The 24083-nt window shown below is 41.3% G+C and overlaps 1 protein-coding gene across 1 annotated transcript in view; it reads left to right on the forward strand.

Moving 5' to 3' along the window:
- The window catches only part of nfatc1 (nuclear factor of activated T cells 1), a 48709-nt gene that overhangs the window by 16596 nt on the left and 8030 nt on the right, over positions 1-24083 (forward strand). The window contains exons 6-9 of the mRNA XM_042506026.2: positions 1317-1457; positions 10439-10494; positions 14908-15040; positions 19315-19938. Of these exons, the coding sequence (XP_042361960.2) occupies positions 1317-1457; positions 10439-10494; positions 14908-15040; positions 19315-19938 (954 nt within the window). The remainder of the gene's footprint in view (positions 1-1316; positions 1458-10438; positions 10495-14907; positions 15041-19314; positions 19939-24083) is intronic.

Below are 24083 nucleotides of genomic sequence, written 5' to 3' on the forward strand. Positions count from 1 at the left end.
CTTTTTTTCCATGCTGAAACAATGAAAGAAAATTGAAACAGAGAAAAAAGTTTTTAAAAAGTTGTCATCGTAAAAAAAAAATCCAGAAAACTAAATCAAAGAACCCCCAAACATTAACATGAAAAATAATCTGAAGATTGTCATTGATTAAAAAAAGAATACAAAAACATCAAAAATAGAATAGAATTTCTTGCAGTATATATATAATATTTCCATTTTTAGTGCCAAATTTTGTTTTAGATGCCAAATATCCCTGTCACTTTTGTAGATCCATATTTTTTTTTTTTACTAATTTCTAAGATTTTATAGATTAAAAGAATAATTGCTCAATTGAAAGATAAGCATTAGACAAACTGTTTAAAACAGTAATCATTTGATGCAGCCCTGTAACTACTGGTGCATGTGATTGTGAGCTGCATTTTAACAGTATTTGTCTGTGTAAAGTTAATGTAGGCCTGGCTCGATAAACTCTATCGACTCTGTGCACTGCACTGGATTTGACCTTTCACTGGACCAGGACAAACTCCGGCACATCAGCCACTTCATGTGGTTCTGGCACTCAGAGCTGCCATAGAGATTAAGTCTTATGAGGTAAATGAAAGACAGTAGTTAAACCATGATCTCAGCCCCTTGAAATAGACCATTGTTAGTTTCTGAACGGCTGCCACAGAGCAATTGTTTTTGACCAAAATTCACTTTGTGTGCGAGTGAGGCAGAACGACACACAGAACCAGAGAGATGTGGGAAAGATTGATGGTTTCCAAAAGCAGAGAATTAGAGTTTTATCAAAATCAGAAAAACAGAAGCATCAAATTACTAAAAGATGATTCTCACATGAGAAAACTATTCAGGTTTTATTGAACCTCTATTTATGTATCCTGGTCAATCATGATGAAATTAGAGCTATATTTCACAAGAGAGACCTGGCCAAGACGTCAGCATTATAGACGGAAAAAGGTTTGCAAATATTTCATGGCGAGCGATAAAAAGAAAAACGGAGAATAAGCAGGGAATGAGGAGCCAAACGGTAAGAGAGAGAGGGAGAGGAAAGATACTCTCCAACCAAATATTTCAGACAAAACATCCACCATAATTTGAGATAAACACAAATAAACACAGCACAGAGCCTCTTTTTACTTACTGGCAAAGAGGCAGTTTAATTCTAAAATAAAGAGGTGGAGGTTGAAAGTCGACTGCTGTGTGAGAGCTGCTGTCTACGTTAGTGATTCAGCCTCGGTCTGGATGCTCAGGTCTGCATGGGGAGTGGGTGTGTATTAGCAGAACGATGAGGCCGGTTTCTCCTCTCCCTCCCACAGCCCAGAGATCGGCCCAGGAGCTGCCGCTGGTGGATAAGAGGAGCTTGGAGACGTGTCCTGCCCCCGGGGGGGAGAGGATGCTCATCGACGGACACAACTTCCAGCACGACTCCAAGGTGGTGTTCGTGGAAAAGGCTCAAGGTAAAAGAGGAGGAGTTCTGGATTCACTGTGCAGCTGTGTGTGTGTGTGTGTGTGTGTGTGTGTGTGTGTGTGTGTGTGTGTGTGTGTGTGTGTGTGCGTGCGTGCGTGCGTGCGTGCGTGTATGTGTGTGTGTGTGTGTGTCTGTGTGTGTGTCTGTGTGTCTCCCTCTCCGTTGTTGGAGAAACCCCAGGACTGCCTCCCTCCTCTCCGCTCCCCCCGCCGTCAAAATATCCTCCATCCTGCCAGAGTGCCACATGTGGTGCACATTAATGCGCTGTATTTTTAACCCAGCAGATTTACATTTGCAGAAGTTTCCATTGCCTGTTCAGCAGAGGAATGGATCACAAATGCAGCATGTGTGGTGTGTGTGTGTGTGTGCGTGCGTGCGTGCGTGCCTGTGTGGGTGGCTGTGCACGTGGTGTGGATGCATGCACTTTTGTGTGTGCCATGCCTCAGTATTTGTTTCTCTTTTTCTGACTTTAAGCCGTTTTGGTTTGGAGGGGAGCAGGGACTGCTCCCAGATGTTGATACGAGGAGGTTTACAAACAGCAATTTCCTTGATTAGCTTCAGCGAGGCAACGTGAGGTACGGTTTGGGCCGAGGCTGAGCAGTGTAAACACGTGTGATCCTATCGGCCCGGTGACTCATTCAGAAAAAAAGAGGGAAGCCTTTTCATTGTTCGACCTGTGAGAGGAAGAATTCAAGGCTGCCCCTCCCGCCCCCCTCCAGCTCTGTACAATAGAGAAGTGAGGTTGTTTATCAAAACAAGAAGTGATTGAACGAGCCAAATCCTTGTTTCCCCTCTTCCCAACCTTTTTGATTAACCCGGCGCTCTTCCTGAGAGGAGGGCAGATAGTTGCTCAGAGCTGCTCTGTAGTGACAACAATAATGTCTCTGGTCGGATTAAACTTCAAATAAAAGACATAGAAGTAAGCTTGGGCGGGGTCAATGTTTTCATACCTTTACCTTCCTACCGTAAGCTTGTTACATTCAGCAGGCTCTCTTAGCTTTTCAGTCTAATAAATAAAAAATATAAACTCTCAAAATATCAATACATGCAATATTCTAGCACCTATTTCCTTATTAAACTAAGAAATACAATCCTTCACATTCCGAATTCAGGTTTCTGTCTTTTACCGAGCTAAGACTACCTCTACTGCCTTATTAAATCATCATAACACACTTCATTCAAGCTCCACAGAAACAAAATCAAACTCACCAAAACCATTTTAGGTAATCTCATTAGTCATCTAGTTAGTTAGTCCAATGTTCCAACAATAACCAACTCTGATTTGATCAAAGTAAACCTTTAACTTTCAGAGTTAGATGTGTAAATATGCTGTTTTTCTTGGTGGTCTCTCTCTGCTGTGGCGGCTGTTTACAGTCCTGTAACGTTATTTTCACCACTTGCGGTTGTCATTTTTCTCAACTCACTTGCCGGTTCCAGCAGTTGAGGCTGACCTCTGGTGGCCAGTGATGAGCACTACATACACTACACCCTCAATACAGCATCTCCATATGAGTTTAGTAGAAATAGGAGCATTTGTGATTTTTGTCTCAGATATATATAATAATTCAAGAGATGATAATAATTAGGGCTGCCCCTTGATGGTCGGAGGTTTGAATTATCAGTTGGAGACCCTCAGTTGACCGAGATTCCTTCAAGTCGGGTAGTCGTTCTTTTCTATGCAGTGTACTTCTGGGGATGTTTTGGTCCCCAGATTTTGCTGCGAAGTGAGTGCTCTTGACTTCCATGCTACTCTTTGCAGCTACAGGCAGCAGCACAGAGGGAGATAAAGACTGCACCGTAAGGTGAAGATGTGGTGAATTTACAGCTCACAGCAAGTTAATATGATACAGTATCTGGTTTTTGTTGATATCTAGTGTTGGCAAAAAATGTTGTTTTTGATCTGTTATTAGCACCATTAGCTTGTTTACTACATGATGTGTATGCTGCTGTTACACTGAGCATCCTGCTGACTTTGTGTTGAAAACAAAACAAATCGTCAAATATTTGTATTGAACAGCCAAATCTGATTTGGTAATTCTGAGTCAGTTATAGCCCTAGTAATACTTTTTTCTTTTTGGGGTGGGGGCTAAAGGGCCGGGGAAGCTTGCCAAGGGATGCCGGATGTGCTAGGAATGGCACTATGATGTTTCTATGATTTCAACTTTCTTATAATAATTTCAATCGTATTATAACAATAATTGAAACTCCATCCACTGAGTAAGAAGTTATGTAAGTTCTGGGGAAAAAACTAATAAGTGGAAGCTAAGATTCGTTTTTGTCAAAGTGCTTTTTCCAATGTCAGGAATAAAAATTCTTTATCCTCTCATACCAGTTTTTCAAATTGATCCAAGTCCGGCCCTGCTTGGCTTAGTCACAGTAAATGTGGTTCTTTAGCTCTCCCCCCTCAACTTCAACCAGAGTTTAATTCTGCCTCCATGAATCATTGACCTATAACTTTTATCAGTTGGACAGTTGGTTTTGCAGCAACAAAGAGAGAGATTTGACCGGATATACAGTCTTGTGGGTCAGCAGCAGCAGCAGCTGTGAATCCGACTGTCTTTGGGGCCATGTGCAGCCTTTGGACTGCTGTTGATGGGTGTGCTCCCTTGTTTTTGATGAGGGTTTCCCCGCGTCTGGCACAAGCATCAGATTCCTGGGCAATCCTACCATGGAAACACCCTTAAGCCAGGCTTCCACAACACTGCCCCCCCCTTTCTGCTTCCCTCCATCCTTCCACCTCTCGATCCAAGCTGCCTCTGTGCCACCACTTCATTAACTCTGCAAGCTGTGAGCTCCCCACGGATCAGATTGGGTCTTCTTTACAGCTGCTCTCTGTATAAATAGATAGGTAAATAGATACAGTAAACAAGAGGAGGCATCATCACTCTCTGGGGTAACACAACGTTGCTTATTTAAGAAGATACAAATATGGCAAGATGTAAAACAACTAATTTGCATGTAGATCATCCCAGCATTCACATGCAGAGCTGGAAATTTAATATGTTTTTATTGTTATTTTACTTGCGCCAAAGCAGAGAAGCTGAGTTTTAACGATCAAACTCATAAAACCAGAGCGGTGGATGTTGTTGCCACAATGAGCTTAAGTATTTAATTTTACCGATGCACAATTTTTCAATAAAGCACTTTTGCCAAGTAACATTCACAAAGCTGCGGTAACATAACATGTGGGTATTGACATATTGGGTGTTTGCATGCGTCCCAAACTTACAAATGTGTGTGTGTGTGTGTGTGTGTGTGTGTGTGTGTGTGTGTCAGAGTTTCCCTTGTCATTATAGGCCGGATGGGACATCCTGCCTAAAGAAGCTGCCAACAAACTGAAAATTTCATTTGTTTTGTGTTTTGTTTTACTGTCCCATGGTTTAAATGATGTTTCCACTTCTGTGTGTGTGTGTGTTTGTGTATGTGTGTGTGTGTGTGTATGTGTGTGTGTTTGAGAGGAAGAAGCAGTGACAGTGAGGGCTCATGTGCAGTTTCATATTCATGTTTTTGAGTGTGTTGTTGTTGCTACCCATGACTCACGCAGAAGGAAATCCCTGTTTCCCCCCATAGAGACGCACTCTGTCACCTGCTCAGAGCACAACATCTGAAAACAGTAACTGTGCGTCAGCTCTGCTCTGTCACGCCCTCCCGCCCCTCATGTCTCCTGCCTCAGCGCCGCCTCAGTAGAAATAAGCGAGATAGCATCGGTTCAGTTGTCACTCCTGGTTACAGCCAATCAGTCGTGAGAGATTATTGTACGGCCTCGGCGCTGCAGACATCAGCCTGTAATCTAAACCTGACTCAATCTCACCTTGCTTTCATTTGCCCCGGCTCTGCCCCGAAGATGCTGTCTCTGATAAGTCACACTCAGTCCATTCGGGAAATAAGGCCCCTCTGTCCTTTATTCACCTCTTATTTTATTTTTTTGTGGTGTGGTCTTCTGGGTTGTGTTGAAAAAGTGCTCAGATTATATTTATTGTCTGAAAGCAAAAGGCTCAAGGCGCCAATATTTAAATAAAAATGAAAGAGAGAGTGGGGTGCAAAGAGTAAATGCAGCTAGCTAGTTAGGGGAAAAAAAGAGTCCTGTTTGCAGCCTTTTTGACAATGCATTTATCAGCTAATCTCATGGGGTTTTAAGGGTTTGTTTTGCTTTCAGAACTGTGCAGTTATCTGGAGATAATGTATACCCTATAAATATAGTTTTTGGACAAATGGATGACTTTCTTTTTAGTTTCATCCAGTCCTTTTTAATAACATGAGGTTTTCTGCTCAGTGCCCCCCCCCATTGATTGATAATAACCTAATTTGAGTGAGAAATCCTGAAGGAAATCCTCACAGAGGAGAAACCCCCTTGTGAAAAGAGCACTTTCACATCTGGCCAGTTGCGCTGGACAGCTGCCTGCCTGCACTCTGTATCACTGTGAATAACCGTTTCCCGGCTCTATCAAACCTCCACGGCTGCGGGGTCGGTGTGTGTCTTTTGACTCATCGTCCTCACCTGTCCATCTTTTTGTGTGCGGATGAGCTTTAAACAGGAGGAAACCTGGACGAGCTTTCCACGTCTGACTGGAACACCCAAACAATTTTGTCTAATTGTCTTTGGCCGGAGCAGCCGCAGAAGTATCAGGAACCTGAAAATTGAACTGTGAGAGGATTATGGTGCTGCAGGGCTGCCAGATGGTGTCTGGAATTACCTGTACAAAATTACAGATAACCATCCTCCTTTAAGCCCCATGAGAGCTGCGAGGAAGATGACAGTAATGTAACAGTGGAGGGAGCGAGGCTGTTTTTAACATGTGGTAGCTCCGTTAGCTTTGAGCGGTGGTTTTGTTCGGAGGGAAGGGCGGTCAACAGGCTTCAGTTTCATTGCATTCAATAGAACAATGACTTCCACTTGAAGCCGCTCAGTGGTTTGGCTGCCTCTGACACTTCGGAGAACAATGGCTGTTTTCATAAACAAATCAATTACAGCCACATAAACAGCGGGGATTATGTTTTCATAAATTACAGTGCATGATTCATAAAAATTGCAGGCCAGTTTGAGGGACTCCAGAGATTGATTTCTTGATGAAAGCGTTGCTTTGCATCCAGATGACGCTGCACAGTGACAGGCGCCACTGTTGCAGAGTGGATGTCAGTATCTCGTCCTCGCAACCATTTATCAGCTCAGAGCACAGTCGCCGCCCCCTTAACATACTGCATGCAACTTCCATAATCCACGTGCTTTCAGGGCGGGAGGAAGGAAGAAGTTTCAGTCATCAGTCAGAGGACAAGGGAACTCTTTCAGCATGGGTAGAGCATGTGTTTATATTTACTGTACGTTATGAGCGCTTGGGCACACGCCACCCCGCTGTTTCACTCTGGGCACCAAACGTTTACTCCACCCAGCCCCAATTAAGGAGCACAAGGAGCTGTTTGATTCCCTTTATAAACCCAACATGACAAATAACTGTATTGTATATTGTCTGATCCCCCTCGGCTGCCATGACTCTGTACAGCACACCGCCGCCGCTGTGCCATTGACGGCTCTGTGTTATGTCTGTTCTGAGAAAGTAATGATTTGTATAGACCATCGCTAACGAAATGTGAATTGTAAGACTTCTGCAAGGCTGGGACGCAGCCAAGGCAAGTGGAGCTTGGGCGTTGGGAGAGTTGGAGAGGGGTACTGGGTTTATATGGTCGGGGTGGTTTTAGGCTGAGTTGTTTAACTTAGATAATATTGGATATTATCCAGCACAGTGGGCCAGGGAGAAACCATATTGAGCTCGCTGAAATTTGGTAGGAGGGGAGCTGAAAAGAAACTGCTGCTGAAGTTTTTCATTGGACCGGTGCAGGCGCTACGCAGATGTTGCCCTATAACTCTGGAACATTCTGTGGTTATCAATTACATTCTGTGGTTATCAATTATTCGGTACACTCTTTTCAAACAAAGGCATCCCACGCATTCAAGTTTCCTGGCAGTAGGTAGTCGGGCACAAAAACAAAGTGGTAAATTAGATTTTTCTATCTCTGTATTGATGTGAAAAATGATTTGAGTGTGAGTCACAGAGACAGAGAAGCAGACAGGGAGAGAGAAACGTAGAGGGAGATCTAAAAAACATGTTTACCTCCTGTGGATCGACATCGGCTGCAAAGGCTTCCCTTCTGGAGAGGCTCCCAAAGTTAAGAGAGGCAGCGAGAGACAGAGCAGAAACAAAAAAAGAAACAGACACAGAGTGGCAGACTGAAGTTTTAGTCGACTTTTTTTTTTTTAGGTTCAGTGGTTGAAATCAATTTTCTGCTCTGGACTCTTAGATATTTGAGCCAGAATTGGATAAAATATAATGTTATGATAGAATATGCCTTTACAACATAAAGATAAAACAGCCAATTGGCAACGGCGTCCCCTCTGTGTCTTTCTGACAAGGATCCTGTACAACTTCCTGTATGACAACCTGTTTCCCTTTTCATTTCCATTGTTTACACAAAGGCTTCCTTGCAACATGGTTTGCAAATGTTGAGTTTGATTGAGAGTACCACACACAGGTGGGAGGTTTGCAGGCCAGATGTCTGCACCTTGCATCAGTCATGATTGTTCCTGCAATGCCCACGAAATGTAATGCTTTTGTTTCAGCTTGCTTTATATTTAAAGAAAACTTTTTTTGTTTCATTTTATTCTATTTTTGAAGGCTGCAGAATTACAATTTCTTTGTAAGATGAGGCACAAAAAGCATAGTAGTTACACACCTCCAAAAACATTTAATTCTGTTGCACAGCTGTGCAATGATTGTAACAGCATTGAAGTGACGCTTTGTGCGAATGCTCTTCTTCAGACTTCATCTGTAAGAAGAGATAAGCTGCAAATCTCAACTTTGTTTGATCTCTCTTCACTGATTTCAATTTAACCCTTTGAAAAAATAAGTATATTTTGATTTTTTTTTAAGCAAGGGGAAAATCTTCAACAAAAACTATAATAATAATTCTTTTAATTTTGCAGAGTTATTATTGTTTTTAAGCACATTTTATCCATGTCATTTCCTTGTTTCTTTGCTTGTTTTTTGTTTTCACTTTTTTTTGCTTAATTTTGGGTCATTTCTTCTTAGGTTGCTAATTGCCCTGTTCTCATGTTTTCGTAAGAAACCAAGCCAATTTCCTAAGGTTTCAAAGGGTTAACCCAGGCAAAAATCTACTAAATATGATTCAGTTAAATAGTAAGTAGATGTTAAAGCAGTACTTATTTATTCTGCTAATCTCTCTTTAAATAGCTTTGTCTAGATGAGTTGCATGAAGTGTCAGAAATGACAGTAGGTTTCTGTACCGCTCATTGTTTAAAGTTTGATTAGCAACTTAAGACAGGCCAAGACAACATTCCAATAATATCTATAAACGTGCAGATACACTTAAAGACAAAAGCTAATATACAGATAAATTGTCATCAAACGATGGATTACGAGATAATATTTCATCTCTTTTGCCCACCACATACACAGTTAACCTTCAGGCAATCAAAGACAAACACGATCGATCAATTCTGGTCAAACTACTAATTAAAATAAGAATGCTTGCAATACCCAAATCTTGTCCCATTGCCTACAAATTCTTCATGCATATGCAGATATCTGTTTAAATAGATAAAGAATATCCAATTAAAGTCTGTAAAAAATCTTGCCATAAAAGTAGAACCATAACTGTGTCCGAATTATCAGCAGCGCCGCTGGAAAAGTTAGCAAATTCAGAAAATTCCATAAAAAAGGGTTAAGACAGCCTCTTGATTGTTCATGATTTAAAACAAACTAGTCATTTGTAATATTATTGGTTCATAGTCCATGCCTACGTTATGTCTGCCCCCTTTCTGAGCAGATTTTCGTGCACAAATTTCACAGCTCTGACCACATAACTCATTTTGTTTGTTTGTTTTTCCTTTAGAGTAGAGGGTTTATCCTCTTTAAGATGGTCCACATGATATTGTTTCTTTCTGGAAAGCAGCAGCTAACACTCCTCTCCACAGCTGACAGCAGTGTGGGAAAATAAAGGAAAGGGAAACAGGTTTCCAGTGTCTCCTCAGACATAATAGAAGCTGTCAGGGCCAAGCTGCACCTCCTCCATCTCTGCCACCTCACAGCTCCTTTCCTCACAAACGAGCGCTGCCCCGTCCATCTGCACCACGCTGTCTGCTCAGCTCAAACGCTCCACTTATCGAACTGCAGACAGCCTGTTGAGTAACACGACACATATCTCAGTTAATTTAAGAAAATTTGGCCACAGCTGACCTTTTTTTCTTTAAACTGCAGTTAAAGTCATTCTCATAGTCCCTTCAGGGTTGGTAATGAGTCAGGAGTGGTAAGAAATTACAGTGGTTTCCCTCTGTGTCTAATAAATTGGTAAAAATATACTTTTACTGACACCTCACTGGGCAGAATGACAAATCAAATTCTGCTGTTTTCCGACAACTAGCGTGATGCCTCGCTTTTTAATTGCCTGATGGGAAACCTCTTTATTGTGGCAACTTTACAGAGAAAAAAAACAGATTACCAGAAAAAGAGCAAATACCATTTAACAGTCATTATATGGGGATAGCAAAAAGATTCCTATGAGAACACAAGAAATAAAGAAAGTTGAGGCGAGTTGTCAGTTTCCAGTAATTGTGCATTAACGAGCCCACCAGCTGCCGGAGCATGTTGGGATTCCACACAGCGATGAAGTCAAGGTTTCTCCGATCCACCAAAGATGTCGCTCATCTCTTTGGTATGACTCTGGTTTTTTTAGGATTGCATCAGAATTTCTCTCTGTCTGTGTCTCTCAGGTTTGTGAGACTGAGGATATGAGCTCATGAGCGGCGGGTCAGACAGCATGACGTGTGGCTGTTTTATATATCACTGATGTAACAGATAATAATAACAACGCTCATACCGTTTCTTCATTTCTGTTGGGAGCCAAGTAGGTGGATTATTTTCCCATTTGTCATTACGAAACTCTTTCTTTTTCTTTCAGACGGTCATCACCTCTGGGAGACGGAGGCCAAGGTCGACAGAGACGCCTCAAAGCCTGTAAGTGATACATGTGATGCTGTTATCGTGATGAATCTGGTCTCATTTCAGGTTTAAAACACTGACAATAAACAGCTGTTCTCATTCATTTTAGAGGCACAACATTTTCAGTTTTCACATAAAAAATAACTTACTGATGTTTAAATCAAGTGAGCTGAAAGTGGAGTTACCAATCCAAAGTCCTGCCCCCCTTTGGTATTGCGGCTTGGTCACGCAAGCTTGAAAAAAAAGAAACATGGTGACACAGGTGTCATTTCGCCAAGAGCTGTAATGTTTATTAGATAGTTTCTCGGAGTCGGACAGTAGACTATAGCTTCAAAAGCTGGATCAGTGGCCCGTGGCTTCTGTTAACACACAAGGCACCAGAGCAACACCGGGCTTTCAACTTAATCCAGTGTAATCCTGTCAGTGGCAACCACAGTAGATAACAGTAGAAAGAGTACAAAAATCTGCATAGGGCAGGAGGAGGGAAAAGTGGTGGATTGGTCAAACATACACCAGACTTTTATACAGGAGACCAGTATTTGTGTCCCATGTAAGAGTCAACTGGGGTTGTGTGTTTTTGACTTTGCATTGTCCCTGTTTTTGCAGCATGTATGTTGTTAACATGTTTGTTTTGGCTTTCTGCGCTTTTTTTTAATGTGCAGCATCTTTCTGTCTGTTGTATTTGCTTTGGATTTTATTATTTTATGTGTTTTTGAATTTGCATAATTTCTGAAGCTGCAGCATGTTTCTCCTAATAGTAATATTTTGGGCCATTGTAGCATTTTTGCCCTCGTCGAGCACCTTAGTTATACATACTGTTGTGAACACAAACACATTAAGGACACAGACGTGCAGAAGTGTAACTGGGATCTGGCAGTAGACTCTCGGCCTGGAGCAGAAGCCCTCGAGGGGAGAACAGCAGTGTTGTGTTTGAAACGTGTGGAAGAGGTTTTCAAAAGTTCATGCTTCATCCAGTGGGAGTTTGTGCTCGGCAGTGTGTCCTTTCTTGGCCAGGGACAGACAAAGAGATGTAGTGGTGGGAGTCTGGGAGATAGACGAGGGGATTAGAGGGTGTCTATATGTGAGGCGGTGCACCTGCTCTCAGTGTCTCCCTTTGCAAAACATACACTCTTTCTCCCTCTCACACACACACACACACACACATACAGTGACTGCTGGGACACATCTGTCTGCTTGAATAGACAAAGGGCCTCCCTCCCTCCCTCCTCAGCCCAGTCTGCTGGATTGGTCCCATTCTAAACACTGACGCTACCTTGGCCAGGTTTAACCTCTGTTGCTCCACCACAACGCAGACCAAACCACAGATTCAGAATACCTCACCGCCTCCGTCACCTGCACAGACTGACCTCCCCCAAGAGGGAGGTAGATCTGGGACAAGAGGGATGATTCACTTTTAATTTTAAGAATTATTTTCAATTAGATGCATCAGATTACTCACAGAAACTTAGACAAATGGCCTTGAAGAGCTCACTTGAGGAGTCCAAGAACACTCCTTCATGCTCCATTTGTCACATTTTTTCTTCCTCCCTCCACAAGAGAGAAATTACTTTTGTCAGGTAAAAACATCTCTTCTAGTTCGGGTGATAGTAATGCCTTTTACACAAATTGGAGGTCCATTGTGTCCTCAGTGGGTTGAAGGGATTTTTCAAAACAACACGTGTGTGCATAAAACTTTCAAGTGTGAATTATTTCTCGTGTGTGTTTTGGATTCAAGATTAAGGCCGTGTCTTTTTGTAAACTGATCTTTTCCCCCTCTGTTTTAACCAAGCTGCAACATCTAAGACTGAAAAATGAATCTAACACAAGTGCCAAAAACTGCAGTTCCTCCAATGACCACTTGAGGCTGGCTCCCATGTTAAAATGCACAACTTTATAGCAGGAATGAGCATGTTTACAGTGTGGTACAAAAAGCAGTTTAGTTTTTACTGCTAATTCCAACATTCTTGACAACACCTTTCACTTGTGGCAGATTGTCTGACAATAATGTCATCTGCCTCTTAGTCAGATCCAACCCCTCCACAGCCCCAGCCTCCCTCCCAGATATGGTCACTTCTGATTTCAAGAAACAAAGATGGCGACGGCCAAAACGCCAAACTCAAGGCTTTAAAAACATGACTTCACAAACCAATGGGTGATGTCACGGTAGCTATGTTCATTATTTATACAGTCTATAGTTTTCACAAAAAAGATCTGTCCACATAACCCTTATTCCCAGATGTTCACCAGCATTAACTGTCTCCCACAGTTTTCCCTCATAATAAAAGTAGTTCACGTTCTCAATCCAAATTGTCAAATATTTCTGCTTTGTCAGGGGACATACACGTCTCGATATGACGCACTAGGTACCCTCTTGTACATGTTTTGGACATTCCAGGAAGCACTCCCTATACAGACTTTCTCGCTCGTTAGCTGTGTTACAAACTGCCGCAGCTCGGTGTGTGTCATACTGCTGCAAAAGGTGCCTCCTAGCATCAGTATCTGACACTGACATCACAGACAAAATGGCAGTATTTGATGAATTAGGAGTGAGATTGGGCTGTCTTTTCCTGATCCACAACAATCCCACGTTCAAAATTGTCCCACCATCTGCTGGTTTGACCAGATCTTATCCATAAATGTTGTTTCCGGTGGACTTGAAACTGCAAACGCTGAGGTGGACCAGATAACCTGGGATGCAGCAGATGGCTCCGTTTGTCCATGAATTGTTGAAGGAATACTTACTTTAAGTGTAAAGGAGTAATTAGACCAAGCAAAACTTTAGCAAACCAGTATTCCACCTTTCTTCAAGCAATAATTGACATGCACGAAGTGAGAACATGACATCATGGTTTCCCAACTGCTTTGTTTTACAGGTCCACATGGATACAAATTAACTGGAGTTTTAAAAAAATGTGCATCTTTGAATGCATTTAAAAAAAGAGTCTTAGTGACCTAAAACTGTTTGCATGTGGATGAGGGGCTAAAACGTAGCAGAAAATATCTGTTTACAACATCATCTGTATGCGTGCAGACAGGGCTTGAGCCTGGTTTTTGTACATGTGCATAAATTGACATGTTGGACAGCAGCGATAGGAGTGAAACGCTGCAAATATCCCTGTTAAACCTGGACACAATTACAGTTTACGCAGTGCAAATGGTGAACCGTTTCCAGAGGTTTTATCGGCTAATTCTCTGAAGGACAGATGGATTGTGTTGAATAAGAGAAGTCGAAAAGCCTCATCTGGCTTCACTTGACTTTACGACTGTAGTGATTTAATATAACGTGTGTCAGCTCTCACCTGTAACGTCAGGGCCAGCCGTCCTCCAAAGCACAGTTTTGTAGACGGATGACTTCCTCCCTTGCTACTGAGCAGTACCTCCAACACACTCACACATATATATTCTCACACACATGCACGGAAACACACACATATGGGGCTGATGAACGTGCACGCTCCTGGCCTTCATTCTCTCCTTAGACAGCAGGAAGCTCTGCCGGGGAAATAAACTATCCCGAGTTCAATTCCTTCACTATTCAAACAACCACAGCTCTCTATAACCTTACTTCATGGTCTCTCTGTGGCTACCTCGTTTGGGATTACAACCAGATTTTATCAACCGCCCTCAACACACACAACAACTCCTGGCTGTGGATTTAAAGAAGACAAGACCAAGTACAATTCAGAGCTCACATCCTCTTTGCTGACTTGCACTGTCTCTCCCAAACAAAGACTGGGACAATACAAAATAATAGGTACTAATAATAGGTACTAATATTTCAGAGCTCGAAGCAAATACTCTACTCAGTTGGAAAAACTAATAACAACAAAAACGAACAAAAAAATACAATATATACTTAATGTTTCTAAATCTTAGACCAAAAAAAAAAAAGCTCCAGGATTAATGTGCATTTAATGTTAATGTTTGGCAAATTCAGAATAAATTTTCATTCCAAAGTGTCCAAAAAATTGCCTTGTGCGTCACCTTTTTTTGCAGTTGATATTTGCAACCATCAATTTTTATATCAAATATAAGATGAAATAGCACTTTATTAATCCTGAAGTGGGCAAATTGAGTATTACAGCAGCACACAGGACTGATCAGCTAAAGATACAAAAAAAGGCAAAAGAAAAAGTTAAAAAATGAAATAAATGCCAAAAAAGTAAAATAAATAAATAAATAAATAATAATAATAATAATTTTTCTCCTCCAGAATGTATTGGGTTTTTCCTTGGCTCATGCGGCCTCGCTTTACCAAGTTTCAGTAGTTTTTCAGTTATTCTGCAGACAAACAAACCAAACTGAAAACACCTCCACTTCTGATAGATGATAGAAAAGTTTTACCCACTACAATAATTTGAAATTATCTTTTTTATTATACAAACTGTGGGAATGCATTTCTTAATTTCAGTTCAATCTCTGTTCCAGAATTCACTACTTGTTGAGATCCCTCCCTACCGAAACCAAAGACTCTCCACTCCGGTCCACGTGAACTTCTACGTCTGCAACGGCAAGAGGAAACGAAGCCAGTACCAGCGCTTCACCTACGTCCCCTCCAGCGGTAAAACTCTTCACCTCATACACCCTTACTAGTCTTAGCATGGGTGTCCAGACTTTGAAGGGCTCTCAGATTAGATAATGTGAAAATGCCAGTGTGCCTGCTGCTTCTCACATCATTCGGGTTACTAAAAATAAAATCATGTACAAATGATTTAATCATCTTTAAGTGAAAAAGTATTTAACCATTCACCGCTCCTCAAAATGACTGAAGCTGAAAATAGGTCTGAGGGCCACAATTGGGCCCCCCTGTCAGTCTTTGGACATAACTCTCTAGGTGTTGAAGCATTAAACTGCTTCTTCTGTCTGCTTTAATTAACTTTTTTGATGAAAATGCACAATTTAGAAATGATGTTTTGACCTGCCCCTCACTGTGATGTCACAACTGGGAAAAAATACAATTTAATACCTCTGATCCTGATCAGGTTAAAATTGGTCTTATAGATATGTCAGTTGTGGTGTCAGAAATATCGTCAGCCAATCACTGCAGTGCATCATGAATAATTTACCAAACAGCTCTTCAAGTAGAGTTTATTGTTGGGTTGACGTTTTGTGAAAAGAAAAAAGCTTTAGTGAAAAAAGTGTCATCAGAGTGCCTCACAGACATTAAGTTGTCAAATAAATGTGTCACTAAAATACGAGGATTGCCTGTCATTATCTCTAAGCCCTCAGCACGTTGCTGCTTTTTCTGCCTTTCTTTTACTTTTCGGCCATCACCGCAGCACTTCACCACTCTCAGTCTGCTCTTTGCCTTTCAAATCCCAGACTAATTAGAAACATTTTACATCTGAAGACAAGAACAAACAGTTTGTATTCCCGCTTGTCTGGTGGTTTTCTAGGGAGGAACAAAGCAGCGCTATTATTCCTTCATTGTAAAAAAAACTATAAAATCTGTTCTTTTCCGTACCTGTGCACTGCAGCAACTGGACACACAAGGGTGGGGAAAGGGGGCATGGGAAAAGCATGTTATTTGAATAGAGAAGCTATTGCCAAGCTAAATATAAACACTGACCCACCAACTGAAATGTAAAAACCACTGCTAATTGCGCTGCGGCGCTTGGAGCGAAAATCCAGTGGGTGGTTCAAAGCTGTGATTCAAGTGAACTGGCCCAGCCCTGTGCGTGGGCGATGGAGTGCCCCGCTGTGAAAGTGGAGCATTGTCCTCAGGACGCAGAGAGTGTGAGGGAGGGAAGAGACCGGGGGACGGCTCGTCTGGTCAGTGTCTCCTAAAGGGTGACGAGCCGGACGGGCGACAATATGATCTGACAGTCATTAAGGGAAAGGAAAAAGTCAAGAAAAGTTTAAAAGAAATGGGCAGAGTGGCGACCAGAGGTGGAATGTGACTATGTACTCAAATACTGTGCTTAAGGTCAATTTTTAAATTGAGTATTTCTATTTTCTGTTACTTTTTAACTCTACTACATTTATTAAACAGCTTTAGTTACTCATGAATCCACAGATTTAGGTTATTAATGCAAAATATTATCAACTAATAAATTATTATTTATTGCTTAATTACAGCTGAAGCTACGACACCGTATATCACTAACTTCCACGTATACCAGCTGCAACATAAAAGTGATGAACACATGACAGCATCAATAATTACAATACAATAATGTATTCAACATTATTTTTGAAATGGGCATTTCTGCGTGGGTGTGGACTCAGGCCGCATGACTTGGATTTGAGTCACCAAATTGATGACTCAAATTTAAGACTTTAGACCCAACAAATTCAAAAAAGGCCTGCAACTTGACTTGGACTTTAACACCAATGACTCATGATTTTACTTGGAGTTGAGAATATTTGATGCCTTCCCCCAACACCAAAGATTAAAAAGTATCTTACTTTAAAAAGTGCCACCAATCAAATCATTTCTTGAATCAACTAACGTTAACGCAATTCCTTCCCAGCAAGTTCACACTTAATGATCCACTTCGTTTGAACCAAACAGACAGCGCTCATCAGGAGACCAACCCTGAAGAATTAACATTACATTACTGAGCAGCTTTTGGAAAAAATGATATCACAGATAATTTTGTGTGCATACAAAAACTATGGTTGGTCAACAAAAAACAAACTGAAGTATCAAAAATTACAGTCAGACATGCAATAATTGCTAACTTAGTTCAAAATTTTCAAAATGCACAAAGAACAGAAACCCGAGTCAAATAATAACATTGTTAGTAAGCTTATGCTTAGCTAACATAATTACTCTGTCAATAAAATGGCATTGCTTTTGGTTTATGATTTGTTTGAGACTTGAAACTGAAAGTCTAGGACTTGGGACTTGACTTTGAACTTGCCTGTCTTCACTCGTCTCAGGTATTGCCTGTCTTGAATCGGGACTTGACTTGGGATGCGACTCAGGACTTGCTTTTCTTGACTTAAGACTGACTTGGTCCCACCTCTGCCATTTTGCATCATGTGTAATTTTATTTATAGGATATTTGATGCTAATACCTGCATACATTTACTTGAGTAATATTTGATGACTTCTACTTGTAACAGAGTATTTCTATACTTAAGTAAAAGATTTCATTACTTTTTTCACCACTGCTGAAGACACAGCTGCAAAGATGTATGAAAGACTCAAGTTTTTCAATAATGAAATGTAAATTAATTTCAGTTTGTCCTCCTTTTTAAAATCACATCACCTTTTTTTGCAGGTGTTAAAACAGCTCATACAAAAACAACAGATTTATTTTGGGAACATACAGTTACGGCTGATTTTCACACTCCGGAAACCCAGGGGCACGACAGTCTCTTTTGTGGCAACACAAACATTTGCACTCCTTCTGCGCTCCCTTTCTGTGCATGAGCCCTATCCTCCACAGGCAGACACACATACTTCCTCCAAACAGACCCAAAATAGGGGTACGTGTGCTATTTTAGTGCTGTGGTTGGTGTAACCATCTCATCGCAGTTCCTCTTTTACAGTTGTTGACTGTGGAGGCTTCAGCAAAGCATGACGTGTCTCAGTTTCACTCCTTTTGGTCTAATTAGTCACTTTTTTAACCTGCTCTGAGGTCAAAATGATCATTTTCAGGAGCAAGGAAACAAAGAGATGCAGATAAAAAACTAAATGCGCATGAGTAAAATATAAGAATAAGAACTGCAGACGGAATAATAAAGTTTTTGCTGCTTCAGCTTGGATTTCAGGCACATGCCTCATGTTATAATCTAAAGCAGCTTCACTGCACTGTAAAATTTGACAGGCTGATGTTATTTAAAATAATTTTGGAAACCGACTGCCTTGAAAAAGTAACGTAAATAACTTTAAATCTTTAAAATTTGGAGATCTGAGTTCTGTTTTCTTAACATATTAAAGAATATACAAACATGACTGACTAGTTTGCAACCAACAGAAAACAGATATAAAGCACAGTAAACTTTGATTAGTAAATCGGTTAAAACTTAGAAAGTTTGATCTTAATAAACTTGTCATTTGAACTGTCTTTTAAACTTCTCAAGTTAATGATTAAATATAGAGTAAACATGAATCAAGGCTAATAGTTGTATTTACTTGCATTTTCAATTTCCTAGATTTTTTAAAAAGTAAAATCAACTTGTCAGATTTTACAGTGTACAAAAAGAAAAGAAGAAATAGATCCAATGAAGTGATGCAGAGATGAAGCTCAGGGTCAGAGCCATGCTGTCGTTTCCTTGTATCTGGACTGAAACGCTTGTTATATAAGATTGATGACGTGCAGCCGACTGACAGCACACATTTTTAAAACTCGGTTTCCAACATGTTTCATACTGGAATCATTTTAACTCCGGTCCTCGCTTGTATGAAAACCACTGTCCTCAAACACTCCAAGGCCTCCATTTTGTCTTTTATCGGCTTTGTCTTGTGTTAATAAAAGCAGCTTCAGGTCAACTTTTCTTTGTCTCAATGAGTGAGCAGTAATTTATTTTAAATTGCCGAACCCTGCTGAGTAAAAAGCTGCTGTTACAGCCACATATTTCATATCGCACATTAAGTGGATATTAGCACCAGAGCAGCATCCAAAGAAAATAAGCATTTTATTATAGAAGCAGCTGGATGTTTCTCGTGTTGATGAGTCATCCCTTTTTTTCCTACTTTTGTGAATATTTTCAGCAGGGTGGGAGAGCTCTGGGCTCAGACACAGAGTCTCATTGATGAGAGTGTTTGTTTGGCAGCGGGTATCCTAGCCACAAACCCACTCACTCACTCACACTTGCAGGAAGGCTGCGATACGTGTTTACTCATTTAGCTTTTCTTTCTGTGTCCTAACTCTCTGCCCGCAGCCCCGACAATAAAGACGGAGCCACACGACGACTACGACGCCCCTCTGGTGTGCAGCCAGCACGGCCCAGGCCTGTCAGTGCACCCAAAGCCATACTTCCCCCCACAGGTCATGACCCCGGTGATGACCTCGGACCTCAGGCCATGCGTGGTGGGTGGGGCTTACTCTGTCAGCCAGCAAAGATTGGCAGCTAAGCCCTCCTCGCTCCCGTCTCCGAGCACCAGCCCCAAACTGCACGACCTGTCGCCACCGCCACCCTTCTCTAAGTGCCTCTCCGCCGGCCCAGTAGTCCAACACCCGGGCCAACAATCCCCAATCCCGCACGTCTCCATCATCCAGGAGACTCCCGGGCGCTTCCAGCCTCCCAGCTTGTACCCACCAAGCAGCTCCGCATCCTCCTCCCCGACCTCGCAGCCCTCCACCCCGACTGACGGCCCGTTCTCTCCGGCCCTCTGTATCACACCAGCCCAGCCCATCAGCGGCAGCACCAGCCCCGGAGCTCAACAGCACGCCAAGGTGCCAGAGAGGGGGCGGGGCTCCCTTCAAGAGGATGGCAGCCCTCCGACATTGGCGGTCAGCATCAAACAAGAACCGCAGGAGCTGGATCAGATGTACCTTGATGATGGTGAGTGCAAATGTTTTTGTTATCATACAAAATTATGCTTAAATGTCTAATCCAGTGCATGGAAACAATTCTAAAGTGTCCAGCCCCCTAATCAACTAAACAAAGAGGTTTTCTTGTTGCCTTCCAGCACAAATGATCATAACATATCTGCAGGTGCTGATAGGTTTTTTGATCAATGTCACACAGTATGACTCACCAATCACTTTGCCAGGAGCTGAAAACTTTTGGCCTTCAAAACTCATTTTGGAGCTTTTTGTTTTGGAGAAATTCTCCAAACACAATTTTAGTTAAAGGAACAGTTCAACATTTTGTAAAAATGCTTATTTGCTTTCTCATTGAAAGTTAGATAGAAAATTGATACCACTCTTATGTAAATATGAGGCTACTGCCTGCAGACTATTAGCTTAGCTTAGCTTAGAGACTGGAAACAAGAGGAAACAGCTAGTCTGCCTTTGTCCAACAGCAACAAAATCCCTAAAGCTCATTAGTTAACATATTGTATCTCATCTGATTAATTCGGACAAAATCAAAGTGTAAAAATTACATGTGGTTTTAAATGTTAAACTATTTCTTAATGTAGGACAAACAAATATTGCAGCACATTTCACTGATAAAGGCTAAAAAATACTGTATATATGCATATAAGCTTACCTGACTTAAAAATGCTTCTTTTCTGTGCATATGCACTAGTGCATGTATCCTTTAAAATTACAATCACCATTTGTTTTTAACAGCACTATTTGGTGTATTCATCCTTTCTTTGTACCAAAACTTCTGCAAACCTCTGAAGGAAAATATGTATCCACTGCAGAGTTTTCCACAGCATTATCTTGAGTGAGTGTGTGTGTGTGTGTGTGTGTGTGTGTGTGTGTGTTCATTTCTTTTTTTCAATTTTCTGTGTACCCTTTCCAAATTCAGAGGTTTTTGTCCATGAATACAGTGCAGACAAAGCTTTTTTTTTTCTTCAGCAGCAGTTTAAGGAGTTGCAGGGTGAATAATTAATCACCTGATTCGATCAAAGCTGAGCTGATCTGATCAGATCAATGGATGAAAGGAGCAGCTGCTGCAGAGGCGATTGAAAGCAAACTTTTTGACCCAGCGCAATGAGTGCTTAAGTTTCACTTCCACTGTGCCTGACACTCTGCTGCTCCATCTGTGCCCAGAGTACTCTTTGCAGTCCGAGAGTGTGGTAAATTAATGACAGACTGGTGTATATATTCCAATAGCACTCCTAATCATTGATCCGGCTCCAAAAATACAAAATCTATATATATCGTGACAGATGTTTTAATAGTGACAGTCCACCACAAATAAATAAATGTGCCGGAAACCCTGCACTGTGAGAGAAAAATGAGGACATTTTCACTGTCACTACTGCTTTGGTGGTGTCACATATTCAACAAGACTTATTTCATATATAATATGTATAGTGTGACAAAATATTGCTGTAATGTGAATCTTACTTTGTCCTTTTTTGGACAGCCCAAGTGCTGGTACCGTGCAACACAAATAGACGTGGATCAGAATCCAAGTGGCAGTGTTGAACATAGTACTGCTGTTGTGTTGTGCTTCTCTGTCTTGTCCCTGCACTGTCAGTGTCCTCTTTTAATGCTGTAATATTATTGGTTTTAAATGTATCTTTTCACTGCATAAGAAAATGGAAGTGTGGCCTCAAAACATGTGAAAACTTTCAACTTTGTGAGTTAACAGTCGATATGTGGCAGTTGGCAGTCCTGCCCAACATGTTTTCTGTATCAAGTTAAATGCACCGGTGCATGTAAGAGCTGAAATTTATGTGCACTAGTCAAATTTTACATGCACTTCCATGCATATGGTATTTTAAACTTTGCTTATTGTAAGCATATTTAGTACAGGCCAGCCTCTTCAGAATGCGTTTGTTGTGGATACGTTACTTGACTATATTGTGAAACCATGCTGTAATGGTTTGTGTCAGATACAGGCCACTGTAGGAGGAATAGATTGTGTGGGAGTGATGACTCGGCCAACACAGTTGTTACACATCCTACTTTACTTAAATAGAGGCTGTCAAAAGTCCTATATTTTTTTCATATATCTCTGCATTTTCTTTCACTTTTGTGGTACTTCTTTTTATTCTTTCATCGTCTAACTTCTGAGGCAGTTAGATGAAAGAAACCTGGTGGTTTTGCATTTGATATATTTGGCTTTAAACCCTGAAAAGACCCCATTTTATTTATTTCAGAGAGCAGATTTTTAGGAGCACAAACTTCATGATCTCACTACTCAGGCCCTCTGCGCTCACCGCTGAGGTTCAGGGGGCCGTACGCTCTGCGCTGCGTTGATTTGAAATAAATTGGATAAATGATCTTCCTCGAGGCGAAGAAGAAACAGTCCCCGGCTGTGTGGAGAGAAGAGAGCTCAGCAGTGAATGAAGAAACACTAACCAGCAGCTATCAGCAGACGTAGCAGCGGGGCTTTGATCTATCACCAGAGCCCCCATTGAATCGTCTGGCCGGGCTTCCTGGCGATGGCGAGTGAGACGCTGTTGTTGGGCCACAGACTGCAGGACTCAGACTGTTCCAATGCCACTTCCCCTGAACAGTCTGGGGAAATACATTAACACTTGTTAGCCATGTCTGCGGGATATTTGGCCAGCTAGGGCATAAGATTTGATTTGTAATTATACTCACATCTCTTGGGGACTTTTTGGTTTAAACCAGGTGTAGTTAAAGTGAAAACATTTAAAGTGCACCACCATAACTATAACAGATATTTCTGAGGAGCTGGGCCCCCTATTACACTTGTTTTCTTTGGCAAATTGAAGGAAATTTTGCTAAGCATTCCAAACTTAATATGGCTTCTCACTTCATTAAAACTGTTGGCAGAGTTTGATACAACGTTTTGCTTTATGGCCTCGCTCAGGTGTGGTGTTACTGTAATTTTGTGTTGGCCATGCTTGTTAAAACTAAGATATCTGAGACTTTTCAGGGAGCTGAGACACTGACTGTCATTGCAAGTATTCAGTGGAAATAGAATTATGTTTATGTGCTCTAATTTAGTATATCATTATATGTGCAGTACTGCCAGAAGTAAAGATTAATCACTGACATGTATTTATTTAATATAGTGCAATTTAATTTAATTTCAGAGCAATTTGATGCAAATAATTTAAGTGCATGAATGTTTAACCACTTATAGTGTCAAGTGGCTGCAGTAAACTTCACTTGTAAATGAAGGTGACACACTCAGGTGTTTTTGATCTACCTAAACTTTCTTGTCACAGTTTTGTCTGTAATCAGAGCTGATATTTTTTTGTGCAGCCATCTCGTATTAATCCCGACCCCCTTCTGTTACACATTTTTTCACACCATCTCCTGAGAGGTTACAAACATGTCTGCTCATGGAAAGTCTGAATCGTAGTCGTTTGGCCCCGAGCCGGAGGTTTAGGCTGCAGGGTGCACGGTCTGAACTCCAGCGCTGCTGAGGCTGAGGGAGATGGAGGCCGGCCATGCTGCCATAAAACTTGCTGACTTGAGAGGTTTGCATGCTTCCCTTTGGCTCGCAGAGAGAGTCTGGAATAGGTGGCCAAAGCCATACGTTATACTGCACAGTAGTGTGCCGGAGACTTTTGTCAGCGGTGAGGTAACATGAGCAAAACGTGCATTCTGAAGTAGATCGGAGCCAAATAGCATTACGAAATGCTTTTTTATTGCGTGTTGTGGCCTTGTTAGATGTCAGACTCTTACAATTGATGATCAGAGACTTTCAGTGATCATAGGAAAAAAATGTTAGGGTAAATTTGTGAGAAGTATTCGACTGAAGACTGTTGAATCTCTTTGATTTTATACAGTAAAACTCACTCATTTCCCCAAATTAATTGCAGCCACAGCTTGCAAATAGAAACAATGTTATCAGCTACTTTTTTATTTGTAATTTGTGGTGAAGACAGTAACTTTGGTGGAATTATATCAGCGGTTATTCATCCACATCTGCTATATATGACTTGTTTTCAGTTAGTTATTGATGCATTTCTAAATTCAGTGAGTGGCCAGAGAAGAAAAAACACAACGCAGAATGATGTAATGCAGTGCAACAGCCCTGAAATTAAAACCCTTACTTAAAAGTTCAGTTTTAGTCGAGACAACTTTAACTTTCCTACTTAGGGT

The sequence above is a fragment of the Plectropomus leopardus genome, chromosome 17 (genome assembly GCF_026936395.1).
Source record: "Plectropomus leopardus strain MGB_pleo_1.0 chromosome 17, ASM2693639v1, whole genome shotgun sequence".
Classification (NCBI taxonomy): domain Eukaryota; kingdom Metazoa; phylum Chordata; class Actinopteri; order Perciformes; family Serranidae; genus Plectropomus; species Plectropomus leopardus.